Source organism: Anguilla rostrata, chromosome 12 (genome assembly GCF_018555375.3).
Source record: "Anguilla rostrata isolate EN2019 chromosome 12, ASM1855537v3, whole genome shotgun sequence".
NCBI lineage: Eukaryota > Metazoa > Chordata > Actinopteri > Anguilliformes > Anguillidae > Anguilla > Anguilla rostrata.
In genome coordinates, this window is record NC_057944.1 from 27874447 (window position 1) to 27892973 (window position 18527).

General features: G+C 43.2%; 1 protein-coding gene across 1 annotated transcript in view; it reads left to right on the top strand.

Annotated features, from left to right (window-relative positions):
* The window catches only part of LOC135236828 (protein Smaug homolog 2), a 34960-nt gene extending 17200 nt beyond the window's left edge, over window positions 1–17760 (top strand). Inside the window, exons 4-13 of the mRNA XM_064303373.1 lie at window positions 831–1073; window positions 1595–1704; window positions 2441–2527; window positions 4710–4992; window positions 5754–5839; window positions 6086–6201; window positions 6830–7028; window positions 7983–8109; window positions 8270–8353; window positions 8921–17760. Coding sequence (XP_064159443.1) covers window positions 831–1073; window positions 1595–1704; window positions 2441–2527; window positions 4710–4992; window positions 5754–5839; window positions 6086–6201; window positions 6830–7028; window positions 7983–8109; window positions 8270–8353; window positions 8921–8949 — 1364 coding nt within the window. The 3' untranslated portion in view covers window positions 8950–17760. The remainder of the gene's footprint in view (window positions 1–830; window positions 1074–1594; window positions 1705–2440; window positions 2528–4709; window positions 4993–5753; window positions 5840–6085; window positions 6202–6829; window positions 7029–7982; window positions 8110–8269; window positions 8354–8920) is intronic.
* The last annotated feature ends 767 nt before the right edge of the window (window positions 17761–18527 follow it).

Here is an 18527-nt window from a genome sequence, read left to right on the forward strand (position 1 = left end):
ACCCAGGCTGTTGGGTTTTCACCCAATATTGCACAGTCAGACACCCAGGCTGTTGGGTTTTTATGCAGTACTGTGCTGTCAGGTGGGCTGTTCAGAAAGTGCGAAGAGCATTTACATCATGCATCCTCTTTCTGAGCGTGGGAACAACACAGTCCAAAGCTGCATAACTAATTAACCCAGTAGATGCAGCAATTACATTTCAATTTGACCTTGTGTTCTCTAAGACTTCATCCCTATTTGACTGTTAAATTGCCATGAAAGGCTTACTTGAAATAAATAAAACTTCAAAATCAAATTAGAATAGCTGGGGGTACAAGCACTGCAGTTGACCTCAGTTAACTTCTGTCTGTTTCGTCGGTGCCTTGTGAAGCTTTGTAGGCTTGCTTTGATGGCTAAAGTGACGGAGTGTAGCACAGTGGGTAAGGAACTGGGCTTGTAACCGAAAGGTTGCAGGTTCGATTCCCGGGTAGGACACTGCCGTTGTACCCTTGAGCAAGGTACTTAACCGAAATTGCTTCAGTATATATCCAGCTGTATAAATGGATACAATGTAAAATGCTATGTAAAAGTTGTGTAAGTCGCTCTAGATAAGAGCGTCTGCTAAATGCCTGTACTGTAATGTAATGTAAACTGTTGGACCTGTTACATGCAGCACAGGCTGGGAAGCTGGTGGCCCTATAGTGCACATGACAGAGGCCTGTGCCTTTGCAACTGTGTGCGTGTACTGTGGCCACACACAGTAGTACCAGGTTGGCTTCTGGAATGTTCCAGGATATTGATGCATGACTTCCTATCTCCTGCCTTCAACCCCATGCCCGTCCCCTCAACAGTGCTGTCCAGCCAGATCCACCCCAGCCCGCTGAAGAGGGCAATGTCCCTAATCCCCTCCAGCCCCCAGGCCTGCGGCACCGAGTGGCCCAGTCAGGAAGACCTCGGGGGACGGCCGGGCTTCCTGCCCCCGGACCACGCCCCGCTGTCCCCCCAAAGCAGCGTGGCGTCCTCGGGCAGCGAGCAGACGGAGGAGCAGGGCGCGTCCCGCAACACCTTCCATGAAGAAGGAAGCGGCATGAAAGGTGAAAGTGGCTCATTACAGAATTGGTACGGAATTGTCAGGACTGACCAGGCTATGAGGGCCTGCTGCCATCAAACAGGAAGTAAGCTTGGCATTTACTCAAAGAGCACTGCCTGGTTCTGGTTTGGCATCAGAGTGTGGATACTGTTTTAGTAAACTTGGTTTTCCTACTGGTTTGTACCAGTGGCAAGTTGCCTGTGTAAATTGCTATGATTGAGAAGTCTTCTCCAAAATGTAAAAATGTAACAAATTTATAATATCGATATTAAAAACCTTCAGACATTGTATTGCAAATGACACCTTGAATCCTGGCAATTTTTCACTGTCATTGCCCTTCTAACAGCTGTAAACTGCAGACCTATACCTTCTACACTACACACCGTCTACACCACTTACATGATCTACACCATGCATCAACTGCATCACCTACATCATCTACACCACACACACTTGTCTTGATTAGGGAACAGAATTTGAAGTGTCCTTGCCTTGTGTCACTGCTTTCTTCTGTGTACTCTACAGATGTCCCCACTTGGCTGAAGAGTCTCCGCCTTCACAAATATGCTTCGCTGTTCTCTCAGCTGACGTATGAGGAGATGATGATTCTGACTGAGCAGCACCTGGAGTCACAGGTTTGGGGGAATTTATTTACATTCTGTGTGCGGGAGGAGGGATTCACAGCATGTCTACCAGAATGCTGTTATACCATAATTTGCAAGTCCAATGCATCCTCCATGTTCAGCCGAGACAAAACTGCACAAATCCAGACTAACTACCTCATGCCGAATGGCTGTTCTCTGCTCACCTACATATTATACAGCCACATTAGCTGTGCACATTCTGAGCATTTTTTCCCAGAACCAAAGACGTTGGTTTGTGGATCACTCCTGTTAATGCTATGAGAATGCTATTGGCCAGTTTATAGAGATATCAGTGGAGAAAGACAACTGGAAAATTGTATGATTGAATGAATTGTTGTATTTGTTATATATATGGGCACGTTGCAGTATATCAAGCTAACGCCCAGTTTTACCGTTAAAAATCTAATTTATTCCAATTCTTGTTTATTATTATGCATTCTTTTATTTTCTATTCTTACCATGTGAACAGAAATTTTTTTTCAATGTGTTGACAAGCCTGGATTTTTGATTTATGTTTACATGAAATTTTATTTATTTTTTATTCGCCAACACTGTTGAGCAGGTTTTTTTTTAGTGACCGCGTAATGAGCCAAAACTGTTATGATTGAACTGCAAGTCAGCATTCAGAAAAAATGTTGCTTGCATTCGGCCTGCAGCCTAGATTAAGCTCAGCAGATGGGTCCATCTGAGCACAAGTAATGAAAAGCTGCACTCGTCTGTGTTTCAGAATGTTACGAAAGGAGCCCGGCACAAGATCGCCCTGAGCATCCAGAAGCTGAGGGAGAGACAGAGCGTGCTGAAGTCCTTAGAGAAGGTGAGCAGGTGCACTGGTGCTCACAGCACCCATCCCCTTCGTTTCACTTAGAGCGCACGTTAGAGTGCATTTTTGCCTGCGATGTGATTAGCATAATTTGTATTGATATACAATTAAATGCAGTTGAAAGCATTGGGACTGTGACTCCATTTTTGTGGTTTTGGTTCTGATGGCTGCAGGGAAGATATCGGTCATGTAATGATGTCTATGGGTTACAGACTTCATGCTGTCATTGCATGTATGACAAAGTACTAAATGTGACTACTGCATTTCAGATTGTTTTAAATTGTCCTAATACTTATGTATCCAAAGGGCTGTGATTCCTACACGGATCACCCGATATGGATGTAAATACTGTCAAATTAAAGCTGACAGTCTGCCCTTTGACCTGACATTCATTGTTTTACTTCAAATTTAATGTGCTGGACTACTGAGCCAAAACAACAAGAAATTGTGTCACTGTCCCAATACTTTTGTATATTCATGTTTTTTTTCCCCCACATTCTTGTGCTGCTATTCTGGTGCCCATATCATCGCGTTTGGTCATCACAAACTTGACTGACCCTGTAGGTCATGCTGTTATTCTGAAGTTTTATGCCCCACCATTATGTATTTATAGCCAGGGGCTGAAATATATGCCACTGGGGAAAGAACTGATAATACATAATAAAGTGAGCTAGTTTGAGTAGCCTGGCGGCTTTTCTGCGCGGTTACTGCCATGCTTCTGTTTATGCCATGTGTACCCGGGCCACTGGAGACCAAGTGCATTCAGCTTTCACTTTTAATTTCAGGTTAAACATATTCGAGTTCAATACGCTTTCAATTTCAGTTCTTGCTATTCATTACAATTCAGTTGCACATCTGGGTACTTGGTAGAAGCAAACAAGCAATGATTCCGTTTAGCTGCCATCAGTGGTTAGCACCTTAAGCTGCGTCAAAATGTCTTTTTGTAACGCTGGGACACGCAGAGCACATAATGGAGCTTTATACCAGCAATTTTTTTATTTCGGTTTTTTCTGATCTGTCCCTATTGATTTGGTCTTGGGACACTGCATTCTGTAACCGGATCGCCTCAAAGTACCCTGGGGATAGACAATATTGTGTATAGCTGGAAATGAAGGAGACAATACGTTTTTAAGTCTGTCATTGCTATTTGTGTACAATATTGGAATTCATCTTGTGCAAGAAATATGAAGTTATTAAAAAAAGCACTAAATGAATAAACCACACAAGCATGTGCAAGTAAATAAGTGGGTAAATAAATCATTAATCAGAATTGAAAAATTGAAATCAGCGGAGTAATGTGTGTTTTAGTTGGTCTCTAAGGTTTTTAGAAGTACTGTACTGGTACAATTGTTTGTGTGTGGTCAGCATATCCTATGAAAAGACCTAAACCAATAATGTTTCTGTTCAACTCTCCTGCAAACCATTATTGTCCATCTAGGCAAGGCTAATACACCGTAAGTCTTAGAACTCCATTGTTTACAAAAAAGTATTAAAACAAAGATGTGCTGTTGCTTAGGACTGCGTAATTCATCATTACGAAGAACGTGGCCTTTGTTCTTTTGACTAAAACAAATTTATAAAATTAAAACGATTGCTTTTGTGATATGTGAAAAGTAGTTCCATTTTGGATATACTGACTGTAAGGAAGACAATGCGCATACTTGAGAATTGCATGCTGTTGTGTGTACTAATGCGCATATTTTTCAATTAAACAAGCATCCAAAACACAGCTTGTGGCTAGGTGGCTACTGCTGAATATGTACTGCCTGTGACTTGTGGCTTCCCTTGGCTTGCCTGTTCACTTCCACATCGAATGTATGCAATGTGCGGTACTGTCATACTGAAAAAAGTCCACATCTAAATAACCAATTAGATCCTTTTTTAAGTAAATTTGGAAAAACTACCCTGGCCATGTTTTTCGTGATAATAGGGTCCATTTTCTGTAAATGAAAATATGTCTTTCTGAGCTGTATTTAATGACTTCAGCGCACAACTGAAATAAATGGCTTCATGGTTGTATGCTAAATGGAGTAGGAAAATGTCAAAAGCACTTAGAGTTTTCGGTTTTGGTCTTTTCATTGGATATGTTTAAGATGATGAAAAAATGAAAATTGCCCATGTTTTCCTCTTAAGTTGTGGCTGTATCCCTCCCACTTGCTGTTCGCGCCCCCTGCAGGACATCTTAGAGGGAGGGAACCTGCGCAGTGCTCTGCAGGAGCTCCAGCAAATCATCATCACTCCCATCAAGGCCTACAGCCTGCCCACCACTGCCCAGAAGGAGGCGGAGCCTAACGCTCCGCCCACCGATAAGAGCACCAAGCCCGGGGAAGACAAAGACGCAGCAGCCGCCACCGAGAGCTTCCAAACCCACAACCCCCCTCCCTGTGACGGAGAGCCCTCGTCCACGCCCATCTCGGATGGAGACATTGCCGGCCAGTTTACCCGCGTCATGGGCAAAGGTAGGGGTCTGTCAGGCACGAGACCTTCACAACGGCCCAGAATTGACTGTAACCTCAGTGATGGACATGCGTGTTTTTAAATTGCTGCTTCATGGTAAAAGTAAGGTGACGTGCACTTGTGGGACATTTGCTGATTTTACCGCTTGAGTTCGTTTAAGAAACCGGCTGCTTGTATTATTATTATTTTTTCATTTGTGTGTGTGTGCTTATGTTCATCTGAGTGGGTAAGATTCAAATACATGATGTGATGTTATGTGCTGTTTGTTGTGGGTGTAGTGTATGAGCGATGTTGTTTGGTATGGGTGTAGTTTGTGCAACATGCTGTTTGGCAGGGGTGTAGTGTATGAGCTGCGATGTTTGGCAGGGCGGTAGTGTATGCGCTATGATGTTTGGCAGGGGTGTAGTGTATGAGCTGTGATGTTTGGGAAGGGTGTAGTGTATGAGCTGCGATGTTTGGCAGAGGTGTAGTGTATGAGCTATGATGTTTTCAGGGGTGTAGTGTATGAGCTCCGATGTTTGGGAGGTGTGTGGTGTATGAGCTGTGATGTTCTCAGGGGTGTAATGTATGAGTTATGATGTTCGGCAGGGGTGTAATGTATGAGCAGTGCTGTTTGGCAGGGCTGTAGTGTATGAGTTATGATGTTTTCAGGGGTGTGGTGTATGAGCTATGATGTTTTAAGGGATATAGTGTATGAGCTGTGATCTTTGGCAGGGCTGTAGTGTAATCCCTATGGGGTGCTTTCTTATGTTCTGTGTGACAGTGTGCACTCAGCTGCTGGTGTCCAGACCAGATGAGGAGAACATCAACTGCTACCTTCAGCTCATTGAAAAGTGTCTGGCGCATGAGGTAAGAGGAACACAGCGTCCCGAAACCCTGTCCCATTATCTGTCTCTAAGGTAGGGTACAATCTGCACAGTAGTTTCAGAGCAGGTACATTTTTTACATTTCAGTCCTCAGTAAGGCTTTAAGTAACGTGTTTAAGCCGCTGCCTCAAACTGCAGCTCAACAGAAGCCTTTGCATGTTTCTGTGGAAGTATCGAAAGGTTCCCAATTTCAGGGTGGCCCTCCTCTCCCTCTCTCTCTCTGCTGCAGGCCTTCACAGAGACGCAGAAGAAGAGGCTGGTGTCCTGGAAGCAGCAGATGTTGAAGCTTCTCCGCCTGTTCCCTCGGAAGTCAATGCTGGACGTGCCTGTGTACCGGCAGAAAGGGTGAAGGGATAAAAGCACACCCCCTGAAATTTTTCCCTGTCTCGCGTACTGTGCTGAAAGGCATTCGCTGTATATGTTTTTGAATTATACAGAATTATACAGTTTTTGAATTATACAAGTCATGCTCAATTTTTGTGCGCCTAACTGTGAAGCCACACTGCGTCCGACAAGAAGAATTTTTCGGGTGGTGACGTCGCCTCATTGAAAAGTGTTTGTGCACTAAAACTAGCTTGGCTAGCCTGTTTTGCGCAGTACAAACAGCTACAATTGGGCCACATCATGTCCTGTTACAATTCAATAGCCTGACCCAGGTGCAAAATGCAGTCTTACGTTTTCATAATTTTTAGATTATATTCAAACTGGACAATGATAGCACAACATAAAACATTAAACTCCAGACAACATTTAATGAACGCAGTGTGTCCGAAATAGAGAACGCGCCCACAAGCGACCAGTTGTGGGAGGCGGGAGCGATGCCAGGAGATCTTGTTGGAGGTAGTGTGGCTTCACCTTTGTGTCTGTTTGTGTGTGTGTGTGTGTGTGTTCCCCAGTGTGCATAGGTCAGTTGTAATGTGTTTGGTGCCCTGTGGTGTCAGTGTGTGTTATTTATTCTCCTCTCTCCCCCCAGCTGGGCCTATGGCTCCAACTCCCTCCCTACAGCTGGCTCTGTGGGGGGGGGCCTGGGACGCAGGGGCCAGAGGCAGTTCCAGATGCCCCCTCGCGGCCTCCCCCCGAGCAGGATGGGACTGATGAGCCCGGGGGGCATTGGGGGTGCCTCTCCCCGCCATACCCTCACCAGCCCAGCCCTGGGAGCCCAAGGCCGACAGGTCAGTCAAGCAAAACCCTAAACCCAAAGCACTATACCCAAAACCCTAAACACTATACCCAAAACCCTAAACCTTAAACACTATACCCAAATCTATAAACACTATACCCAAATCTATAAACCCTAAACCCAAAACTATAAACCATAAACCCTAAACACTACCCAAAACTATGAACGCTAAACACTGTACCCAAAACTATAAATCCTAAAACCAAAACCCAAAACCCTATACCCTGAACACTAAACCCAAAACCCCAAATTCTGACCACTTAACTCAAAACCCTAAATACTAACCTGTAAGCCCAAAAACCTGAACACTAGCCACTGCTGCCACTAGCTTTCTGGAAGTGTCTGCGGGGAAAAACGAATCAATGCTTTGTGTATCAGTTATATATACGTGTCAGATTTTCTTTCACAAAATCATTGTTAATCATTGTTAAGACTTATTTTATTCTCATTTTAAACAAGAATTGTTTATATGAATGGTCAGTCCCAGTTCTCATTTAATCATTTTTGCAGAGTAAGATTTTGTAAATGAAGGTGTTTCATAAAGGAGATAAAACAGGTGCAGTCCTTGGAAACACAAAATGGATGATATTGCTGTATCATTAAAAATAGAAAACTTAAAAATAATGTCAGTGTTCATCATAATTTGACAGATAAATGAAAAAAACTTGCTCAATTGAATACAAAATATGCTGGCCACATTGTTTTATTGCGGTTATTTAATAAAGGGTATCATTTCCAAATTTCAAATATCCTTTTTTCTCAGTACTTTACAGTTTTGTCCATTGATTTATTTTTGTAGATTGTCATCATTTAAACTTGATCTCTATTGGCGAAAAGCAGAGGTATACACCGTAAATGTGCTCAGACCTTGTGGGTGTTGTTGCTATGGAAGTGGAGGCAGTGATGAAGTGAGACTCCTCCCCCCCCCCCCCCCCCCCCCCCGCAGAACCTGTGGTTTGCCAACCCCGGCGGTAGCAACAGCATGCCCAGCCAGAACCGCAGCTCTGTGCAGAGGACCCACTCGCTGCCCGTCCACACCTCTCCACAGACCATGCTCCTGTTTCAGCAGCCAGGTGAGGCTTCACCCCCCCGAAACGGCGCCACGCTTTCCGTTATCTTCAGCGGGCCAACACCTGTTTTACATCTGTTTTTGAATGGCGGATCTGTCAAACCAGACTGCTCTCTCTCTCTCTCTCTGTTTCACTTCTTCTGTCTTTCCCTCACTTCATCCAGAATGCCAAGTTCCAGGCACGGACCTCGAGATCAACCCCACGCTGGAGTCGCTGTGCCTCAGTATGACAGAGCATGCCTTAGGGGGTGAGTGCATCTGTAGGCCCTGCTCCCTGGGCTGGAGCAGCTGGCCTCTTTACACACTGAGCTTCCACACTGTGGCTGACATGTTTTAAAGAATATCAGAGTAACATGACGTGATGATGTTGATGACATGAAGAATTGTATATAATAGCGGTCAATACAGATTTTCTGTTGGATTTACGTAGTTTGTTTTCTAATGTCCCTTTTTTAACAGAAAAGCCTGGGGTACACATTTGACTTCTCTCAGTATGCTTTTTTAAGGTCCAATAATATGGGGACTTGCTTTTTTTTTTCTTACCCTGTAGTTTGGTACCCCCTTCTGGCTCCCTAAGACTTGTACTTAAAACGCAAATCTATTTTAGGTTAATTTTGACTCAACTCACCTTTTTTAGGATATGAAATTCAGTATTTTCACTTTTTGCGCAAAAATCCAGGCACTTGGCCAGGAAGTAAGCTTCAAATGATGCAAAGTTTACATTAGCTCTGATGTTAAAGATTCGTTCTTTAGTTGGATATTGTTGAACTTCGTTTTTAAGTGGATTTTTTTCTTTTCTCTCTGTTCCCTTACAGATGGAATGGACAGAACATCGACAATATGAAAATAAAACAAATAATCAATTTAAAAAAAAGACCTACACTTTATAACTGAATCCTGATCAGCTCTCTGGGGCTGTAGGACAGAAATCAACATAAACATAATGGTCACTACAAAAATACAAACTAACTGTGTATATGTTCTCTGATATTTTTCTACTTTATTATACTTAACTAAGGTTTATTATAAATGGAATACAGATTACTATGATATTATGTGAGAGAAAAAAAGAATTGCAGGAGAGTTTGAATGCTGAATTGTTTAGTTTTCCAACCTGCTCAGTGTCTCCCTCTGCAGGCCCCCGATGACGTAATGAGAAAGGCCGCGGGTAGCGGGGAGGGCTGGTGCCAGTCATTTACCGCTGGGTCACTGCTGACACTGAGGCTGAGATCTGTCAGAGAAAGGGAGGATTGGTGCTGACATTAGGGCGTTGTTCCCAAAAATGTTCCTTCCTTTTCATCCCAGCACGTAGTCAAAGTGCATGGAGAAGTGAGTAACCTCTCGGTGGGAGTGGGACGCAATCCCCATGCACAGAGCGCACCCGTGCATTCTGGGAAATTATCTGAAGAGCCCAGCCATGCGCTTTTAAGCTTCCCGCAACCTCTATCCCCCATGAGAAAGACAGGGAAAGAGAGGTCTGATTTACTTCTGTCTTATTGACTAGTGTTTGCGGGTGGTTTTGGAAACCTATAAAAAACAATGTAGGTTTCAACTCTCAATTATGAGGGCTATCACAAATTAAAAAGAAAAAAGTTTAAAAAAATTTAAAAAATTAAAAATCTGCCGCTGTCAGACTTTTGTTGTTTAGAACCCAGACTTTAAGGAGGAAAAAATGAGAAAACGTTAAAAAAAGCAAATCACTTGTTTTATATCCCCTCCCCTCCCTGGATTTTGATAAGGGCTGGTGAAATTTAAACCATTTAAAAATAAGTGTGACTGTCTCATTGACAGGATTGACAGGTTTATTTAGCTTATATACATTGGAGAAAAAAAAAAATCTAAGTGGTGATCCTGCACTTTTTTGATAGGGAAACGAGCAAAATAAATACACTCTATACCCTCTGCCCTATTTCTGTTGCTAAGAGTGATTGAAAATGAAGCTGTTTTTTTTCTGCCGGTCGGAATTGAATGCGCAGGCCTCTCCACTCCCTTGTTTTCTGTCAAAGGCTAGCACCCTGGTTTGATGAATCAAGGCTGTTTAATATGCATAGATGTCCCTTTCTTATGTGACACTTCGGACCAACGGTTTTACGTTCAGATCATCATGGATTATTGGTGTTTTCGATAAGCAGCAGTTTTGTCGTAAGTGGTAAAATGTCTAACTGTGTTCGAGGAATAGTGTGTCCACGTCTGTGTCGATTGGGTGTTGGTAATCCGATTATTAATAATTTTGCTTTGTAATTCAAAACTGGGATTTCCTTTAGTTTGGGTGCTTGCAGCTTAGATCTTTGTTGGAGTGTCCATTTATGAACTTTGCAGCGGGTCGTATCCATCATTTCTAATACCAGTACTTTACAGAAAATGTTTTTGACCCAAAGGGTGCAGTGGCGATTGATTCTGCCTGTACATCCAAATGTGGTTCATGGGTACGTGTTTCTCCAAAGCCCCCAGTTATCAGATACGTGGTGAAACCAAGCCACTACTGTGCTGGGTGCCTTTTTGGATGCTCTCGGGCGTGCTGAACGGGCATCTTCCCTGGCAAGGTGGGCTGATCCGCTTCAGCAGCAGCGGAGTGGGGGCATGGCCACGTGTCGTTCCAAGCCAATGACAGGACAGGAAAGGGGAACGTGCAAACAGAGGAAGCGTGTCCAAACAGCAGTTTATTGTCTGGGCCAAAGGGGATCACTGTCCGGAGAGACAGAGCAGCCTTTTTGAAATGTGCGTTCCGGCTTCTGATCATGCAGCAGGTCTTGGTGTCGGGCCTTTACAGAGTGGAACGTGGATTTTGTCTTTTGGGTTTTTTGGGGTGGTGTCTGTCCTGGGAATAGTGTCTCCTCATTTCTCCAGATGTATGGGTGCTGTTGTTGGTTAACTCAGCTTTTTCATCAGTCCTTGTGTGAAATGGTGAGAAGGATGAATAAGAAGAGGAGAACTTATTAGTGCTGTCCACTGAGGCTTTGTCATTTCTTGGGTAGTGTGGGCACGCTGCAGTATACACCATTCCAAGTGGGCTGAGCTGTTCCTTCAGGATCCGCTTGGCGAGCTCTCAAACCCAAGGCACTCATGTGTTTGCTGATGTCCAGGAAAACCCACACTCTGTCTTTGTGTTGAAATTGCTATCACTGTATTAGTCTTCAGGAAGACAAATTGAAACAGTCTGTCAATTTGAGTTTATGTCCAATGCCGTTGAGCGCGAATGGTGAAGGACTAAAGCACCAGGCAGGTACACCCTTGAAGAGCACCTAGTGTTGCCTAAAAAAGGGAAATGTGGGTGACGGTAGAGGCCGCATCATGGATTCAGTCTGCACTTAGGCATGTCCTCCTTAGAGTGTAAAAATGCCCCTTTTACTTTTAAGTGGTTTCAAACGGTGGTCTTGAAGGTCAAAAGAATGCCATTGGCCAAAGTCAGTATGAATATTGAATTAAAATTTCGTAAAATATTGGTTATTTGTCAGCTAAGAACCAAGTACCGTTTAAGTCTGTTCATCCACACTACAGCTCTGCCAAGGACAGTGTATCTGGACTGATAAGCCCAATCTGTTCCCAACAAAAAACCAGCCTTCATTCAATGTAATTCAATATAAATGGCACTTAAAGATAGCTGGCCATGCGGTAAACTACAGTCAACAAGTGGGAGAGAGCGTAACAGAGTTGCTGTTCTAGCTCTTTGAGGGAACCTCCATCACATTGACGTCTTGGCTGAAATTGGGTGGTTGGGATTTTCACAAATTGTCAGAGCACGGCCAATCGGGTGGTTGGGATTTTCACAAATTGCCGGAGCACAGCCAATCGGGTGGTTAGGATTTTCACAGATTGCCGAAGTACGGCGACAAGACATTGCCATGGTGTCAAATTCCACCGCTCCCTTGACCACGCTGTTTGGATGTTTTCACTCTGAGATCTTACACGTTATACCATTTGCTGTGTTAGAGCCGTTAAGTCACTCGCTGTTGGGTACGGATGGCTGTGGCCCTGGGGGCTCCACTCCTCTATGCTGGTGTTGCTTTTAGGAATTTTGCTCATTTTTCTCAGGACCCTGGCAATGGAAATGCATGTTCATAGATTAGGTGTTGATTAATCCCTGTGATTACTTTCTGCCTTTGTCCAGTAGATTTGATTTTTGATTTGCCTGAGTTGGTGCTAATTGAGAGGCAGGTGTCTCTTTGGCTTTTAGGTGTTTTGTGTTTTTCTAGGTTGTTCAAAACGGCTACATAGACTGACCCTGAAGCGAAGTCCCATCCTCTGCGTGTGCTTGGTTGGTCTGTCTCTCTAGTGCCCTATGCTGTTCCGTATTCACTCTGCAGGCCACAGAGAGAAACGATATTTAACTGTCCTCAACCGTGCCTTTGTTACCGTGACACCACGTCTGGTCACTTGGAGACTTTTTCACCTGGCAGGCACTTAGACCCTGAGATTGATCTGGAGCAGGCTCCTCCCACTCTTCTGGTTGTTTCAAGGATGGATGTAGACTGATACTGGGTCAAATGTGGTGTACGTCCATTCTCCACACTCAAATTCTGCAAACTCCTGAACATTCTACTCTTAAAGCAGCTGAAAGACATTAGTCTGTGTAAGGAGCATTGAGGCAAACTGATTGAAAACATTGATTTATTTTGTTGTTTTCACACATGCTTTATCTGCATTATTTACCTTATCACTGGTTTTGACTTCTGGTTTTGACCAGAAGCATTTGAGCTGTCCCATTAGAACTTCATTGTGGTGTGTTCCCGGTGTCCTTTGACCATAGACAGTAGTTAAGTTAGTCTAGTAACTTGCAGCGCAGAATTGAGGTTTTGTTTGGTTTTTTGTCTTTGAGGTAATCTAAGACTGGAACTTGAATTAGATGTTGAATTTGAGACAAAACTCATGCTTGTTTCAAACCTTAATGAGTATTATATTTAGCTAACAAAAGAAAACTATGCACTTGATTTTTAATGAGACCCCACTGTTGCTTGGTAAACGACACTAAATGTGAACACTACTGACCCTGTGTGAGCACGGTCTGCTGAACAGTCGGGTCAGAAACTGTCAGAAACCATTATTCCCTGTCAGAAGTTTGTACCGGTGAACAGGCCTTAAGAAATGCACATCCAGTATCGTCTGTGCTACTGTAGCTTTAAGTGTACAGATCCTTTGCTGTTGGTTTTTCATGGTGTGAGAGGGACAGTTTCATGGAACGTTGATCTTTTTCCAAAGGTACGATCAGCATGAAATCCAAGGCAGCACATAAAAGTAAAGCCTCGGGCTTGCATTCGTGTTAAATCCCAAAGTTCTTCTTTCAGCAGAAAATTCCAGAAGTTTTTTTTTCCCCTCAGTCATTTCCTCTGCAGCATTACGTGTTAAGGCATGACTGATGTCTGGGTAAAATGGAAGGTGAAATTGGGAAATGGAAAGCATTCAGTTCGGGGCAGGACACATTGATATTGCACTGAATGCAGGTCCTGGGCAAGACTTTAATTAGCTCAGCTCGACCATATCCACTTAGCCATATAATATTAAATTATGCACATAGCTATTCATTGGTGTTTTATTGGTTCCTCCTGACGTAGGCATGTATCTTCATGCATTCTTTTGGGTGTATGTTGATTAGGCTGGTCCCTACATAACATTGTGGGATCTGCTCCAAAGTTGAAAGAAAGAAAACTTGACAGCCAGTTGTTTTTGCACCATTGTTTCCGAAGGTTTTAACTGGTAAGCTTTGATTCGTACAATCTCCGATTTTCTGAAGTGTGAATTCAGAAGAATAAATGCATTTAAGCATGCATTCAGAAGAACAAATATGTATGATGCAGGAGTGCATTTGCGTTTGCTTCATTTGCTTCGTTTGATCAGTAATCCTGAGTTCCCTTCTCCATTCCTGATGTTTCTGCTGATCGGATCAGTTTAGTCCCTTTATTGCTTTTCAGGATCATTTTCATGGTATTTCAGTCACCAGCTTTGAAGAACTATGTGTTGTCACTGGAACATGCGGCTGCTTCAAAGTAAACTTATCTTACTGCGTTTATTGGTTTTTGTTTCCCCATTTTGGCTCTGGTTGTGTCGACCGATGGAGTGCAGGTAGGAGTTCCTTCTCTGTTGAACCATGACTCCGTCCTGAGGCGGAAGAGGCCACTTAGAGGGGTGAAATAGGCGCTCTCTCGGTTCCTCCGGCTGAATTCCTCTGTTAAGTTTGGTCTCGGTTCCAAGAAGCCAGCAGCGCTTTTAGACGTGGCGCCAACACACTCACCGCCTTGCCTTTTTAAACCGGTGTCCACCAGGACACCCTACTCAAACGGAGTGGAGTTTTGCACGGCGACTCAAACTGAAAAAGGCCTGTATTGCCCACCCTCCCTTTTTGTCCACGACTTCTGAAACGTATCTTTTTTCCGCACCCTGTCACACAGCGGCCGTGTTGTCGGCTTCGTAGCGTTTCTCATTGGAGAGAAAGCAACTGAAAAAATGCGAGGAAATTTTAGAGTACTAGAGCTACCTCAAATGACACTGTTCACTTTTTAAAGCTGGCCACAGCCCGTAAGAGATCACTACCAAACGCAGCAGGGAGAAGGAAGCTGGTCTGGCTGGAATATATGCATGCTAAGTACTCGGCCTTTCACAGAAATACTGAGGCTACCCAACTAACCAGTGCAGAGGAAACCTTGCAGATAGTAACTGGCCCAGTGGTTGTCACAGCAGACTTCCACAGTCGATTTACAGTGGCTATACTAAACTATTTATTTCTACAAATTGAAAAGAAAAATAAATAAGGGGTGGGTCCCCTTATTAAAATAGATGTTATTTTAGATACATTTTATTATGAATAGCGTTTGTTATTGCTATGGCGGGTAACCATGACAACATTATGAAATCTATGGTGTAGTTGACTGGTTTGTTATCGCTTTGCCATTGCTTTGCTTTGTAAAAGCGAATGAGCATACAGGTGTTAGTGATTGTTTAGTTGGTTATTTTCGTGTTTTCATGTTAAGAGCTGTGCTTATTTTATCGTTTTATTTTGTTAATGTTTGTATTGATGTGAGGTAAAGAACCATCACCCCTCAGTGAATCTGCTTTTCACATTTGACACTAATGCATCTACTTAGAATGAGAGAACCCCGCCTCATGTGGTAAAAGGGTTAGAAAAAACATTTTCTTAAATAAATTTGTGTTTAGCTTGATGCTGCATTTGTCTGGCATGATCAGACATCTTTGGATTGGCTGAGAATCGTGTAGAACATCACAAGAGGGAATTTTAGTCTCACAGGTATGACGATAGGTAGTGTTAGTCACACAGGTATGACGATAGGTAATGTTGGTCAGACAGGTATGATGATAGGTAGTGGTAGTCACACAGGGTTGACTTGAGTGCGGGTAATGTTAGTCACACAGGTATGACTGTAGTCCAACTTTTTTGGCCACATGAGGACAGTTGAAAACTGGAAACTTTATTTTGAGAAGTTACTTTTTGTGCACGTTTCTCTCACCGTCATCTTCATTCAGACAGTTTAACACAAGGTGCCCAAATTCCTACAGCATATTCAGGAAAACTGCAGGAAAAAGCAGGAAAACTGATATAGGCTGGGAAAGGGACCTTAACCATGAGCCATTAGAATTGCTCATAAGAACGTAAGGCTTGGGTGCTCTCCATTTCCAACAGTGGGACAGTTGGCTGCGATTGCAGAAATGCATGTTTGGGCCCATTTAGTAAATACTTCCCTTTATTTGGTTGCTTTATTTCTCATTTGGAATCAAATTAAGCGATTGTGCTTCCTGACTCTTTACACACACAGACACACACACACACGCTGTTAGATGCATCTCAAGTTGCAGGCAGCTGGGAGCTCAGCTTACACTTTAAAGAAAATATCTGTAAAAGCTTCACATACCAGCTTCCCAAGCTTCATGGAGCATCAAAGCACCCATTCTGTCCTCCCATTCACCATTTCTATTCTCTCTTTAGCCGGAGAGGGTTGGTAACCATCTACTGTTTTAAGTGTCTTGAACACTTTCTTGTGCTTGTTAGACGTCTCATCGAGGCTCATTATGGTGTGTTCCTCACCTTGTCTCATTTCCATCTAGTGTGTTTCTTCAGTGCCTCTGTAACCCTTTGTCCTCAATAGGAGGTTGTTTGTGATTTTGAAGGTAAATACGAGGCCTGACTAAATGCAGCCGAAAGCCTGATTTGAAATGAACTGCGGAGTGAAATCTGTTTCCAGTGGAGGGGAAACGATGCGCAGCACCCAAAGCCGTTGGGTTTCAGCTGACCAAAGAGTGGACAGATACAGAGCCCTTTGTCAAGCTATTCCAGAGGGGGAGGATCCAGCCATGCAGTGCGGGGGTGGGCTGGGGGGAGGGCGGGCGGGCGGGCGGCTGACGCTAAACGTTAACACTGCATAGTGACCCACCCCCACCCCCCACCCCCCACGTGTAAATGCAGCTTTGTGTTTGTGATTTGTACTGGCTACAGGTGCACAGCTCTGTCTTATCTTTAATAATTATTTGTATACTTTACTGCTGCATGCATAAGAGAGAGAGTGAAAAAAAAGAAAAATTCCAACCTGTTAATGCAAATGTGGCTGTGCCTTTTCCTGTGTTTTTGTATTATTATTGTTATTATTATTATTATTATTATTTTGGGTCCCTGATAAGAAAAGAAATGAGGTGTGTGGAAGAGAAGGATCAGGGAAGGGGGAAGTGACTGGGCCAATTGGAACTGAAATAAGCTAAAGCGCCGCCCGGCCCGTGTGCCGCAGACCACGCCACCGCCAGCCCCCAGAAGGACTACACGTCTCCGCCTCCACGTGGGCGGGAGCGGAGAGGCCCCGCCTCCAGAGGAGCATGCTGGGAACTGTTCACAGCTGGATTTACTGGGGAACAGGACCCAGGTGCCCTCAAACCCGGTCCAGGCCCCTCACCCACTGGACTCTCTCAAACGGACCCGCTCAAAAGGTCTTCTTCCTTCCACCAGGTTCCACGGACCTTTATTTGTTTTTGTTTGTTTTTTTCCTCCCCCCTTTCTTTTCATTTGTTCTTGTCACCGGCCATTAAGCACTGAAAAATTGACACGGTACTGGAGGTGTGCATTTTGGCCTGTGCTCTGAAGTCTGCTGTCTTTTTATTGGTTTGCATTTGCCCCTGCTGCCCCCGGCGACCGGTCCATCGGAACCCGGCACCTGGGGGGCACGCAGAGCAGACAGGCGGTTTTTTGGAAGAGAAACTAAGACCTACAACTGTGATCCTCACGCTTGGGAGAAAAGTACACCAGATCTGCATTTGGTGTTGGCCAGATTCTGTTTTTCTGTCATTACCTTTTAAATTTGGTACTGATGTTTCTCTCCTGTGTGTTAAGAAAGAGATGCATTACAGACAGACTCTCACAAGGCAGCATTACCAGCCTTGAATAGTGGGAAGTGGAACCTTTTATTATTGTTATTAATATTATCATTGTCATTGTTCTAATTATTTACTATTATTTAACACGCATATGTTACTTTGAAAGGGAGGGGAGAGGTCATGTTTTGTTTCTTTTTTATTGTCCTTCCCTGATATGCTAGTTACATGAATGGAAATGAAAAATCTAAAGGTTTTTATTAAAATTGTTCATGTTTTGCTGGTTTATGAAGTCTGAAATATTATTTTGAGGAAATTCATACCTTTGTTATAATACATTTAAAAAAATCTTTGCGTCCTTGTTTTTCTTCCCCTGTTTTAAGGTAGTCGTCTTTAAAATTAAATATGTGCTATCTTAACATCAGAGGTCAGTTGATACCATTCTTGGTCAATGAAATTTTGGAACATCTCTTGCATCTGGAACAACAGGTGATTGAAGTTCCATCCAATCAGTGACTCCTTTTATGTATTTGATACAAGAGTTGCAAGTATGACTAAATACCAGTGGATTTCCAAAATACACAGGTGCCTTTAGATTCCTGTACTGTAGATGTCTTAGTTAATATAGATATAAATTGTTCACCTGTCCCTTCAAAAAATTTCCGTTAATGGCTATTGAACCACCAAGTGTCTCCTGAGCACTATGTTATCTAGCTTGACTTGGATACTGTGAAAACAAATTATGTGATTTTGAGACCTCTGATTCACGTGATTGTTAATTAATTTGAGTTTTCAATTGATTCAGTTCACAATTGATGTTTTGTACCATGGCTACAATTAGGCCTCTGCTTACCTGAGAAGTTCCTCTCAATTAAAAACTGTTAGTGATAATTGTGACCCTGTGGTCATCTAATTGTATTGGCTCTATACATTACAATACATCATGTACAGTTAAATGCCAAAGTTGGAAAAGTGAAACATTTTTGTTCTTTTGGCTCTGTACTCTGGTACATTTGGTTTGAAATAAAACCATTAATATGAGATTAAAGTGCTGACTGTCAGGTTTAATTTCAGGGTATTTACATCCATATTCGTTGATCCGTGTAGGAATAGCAGCTT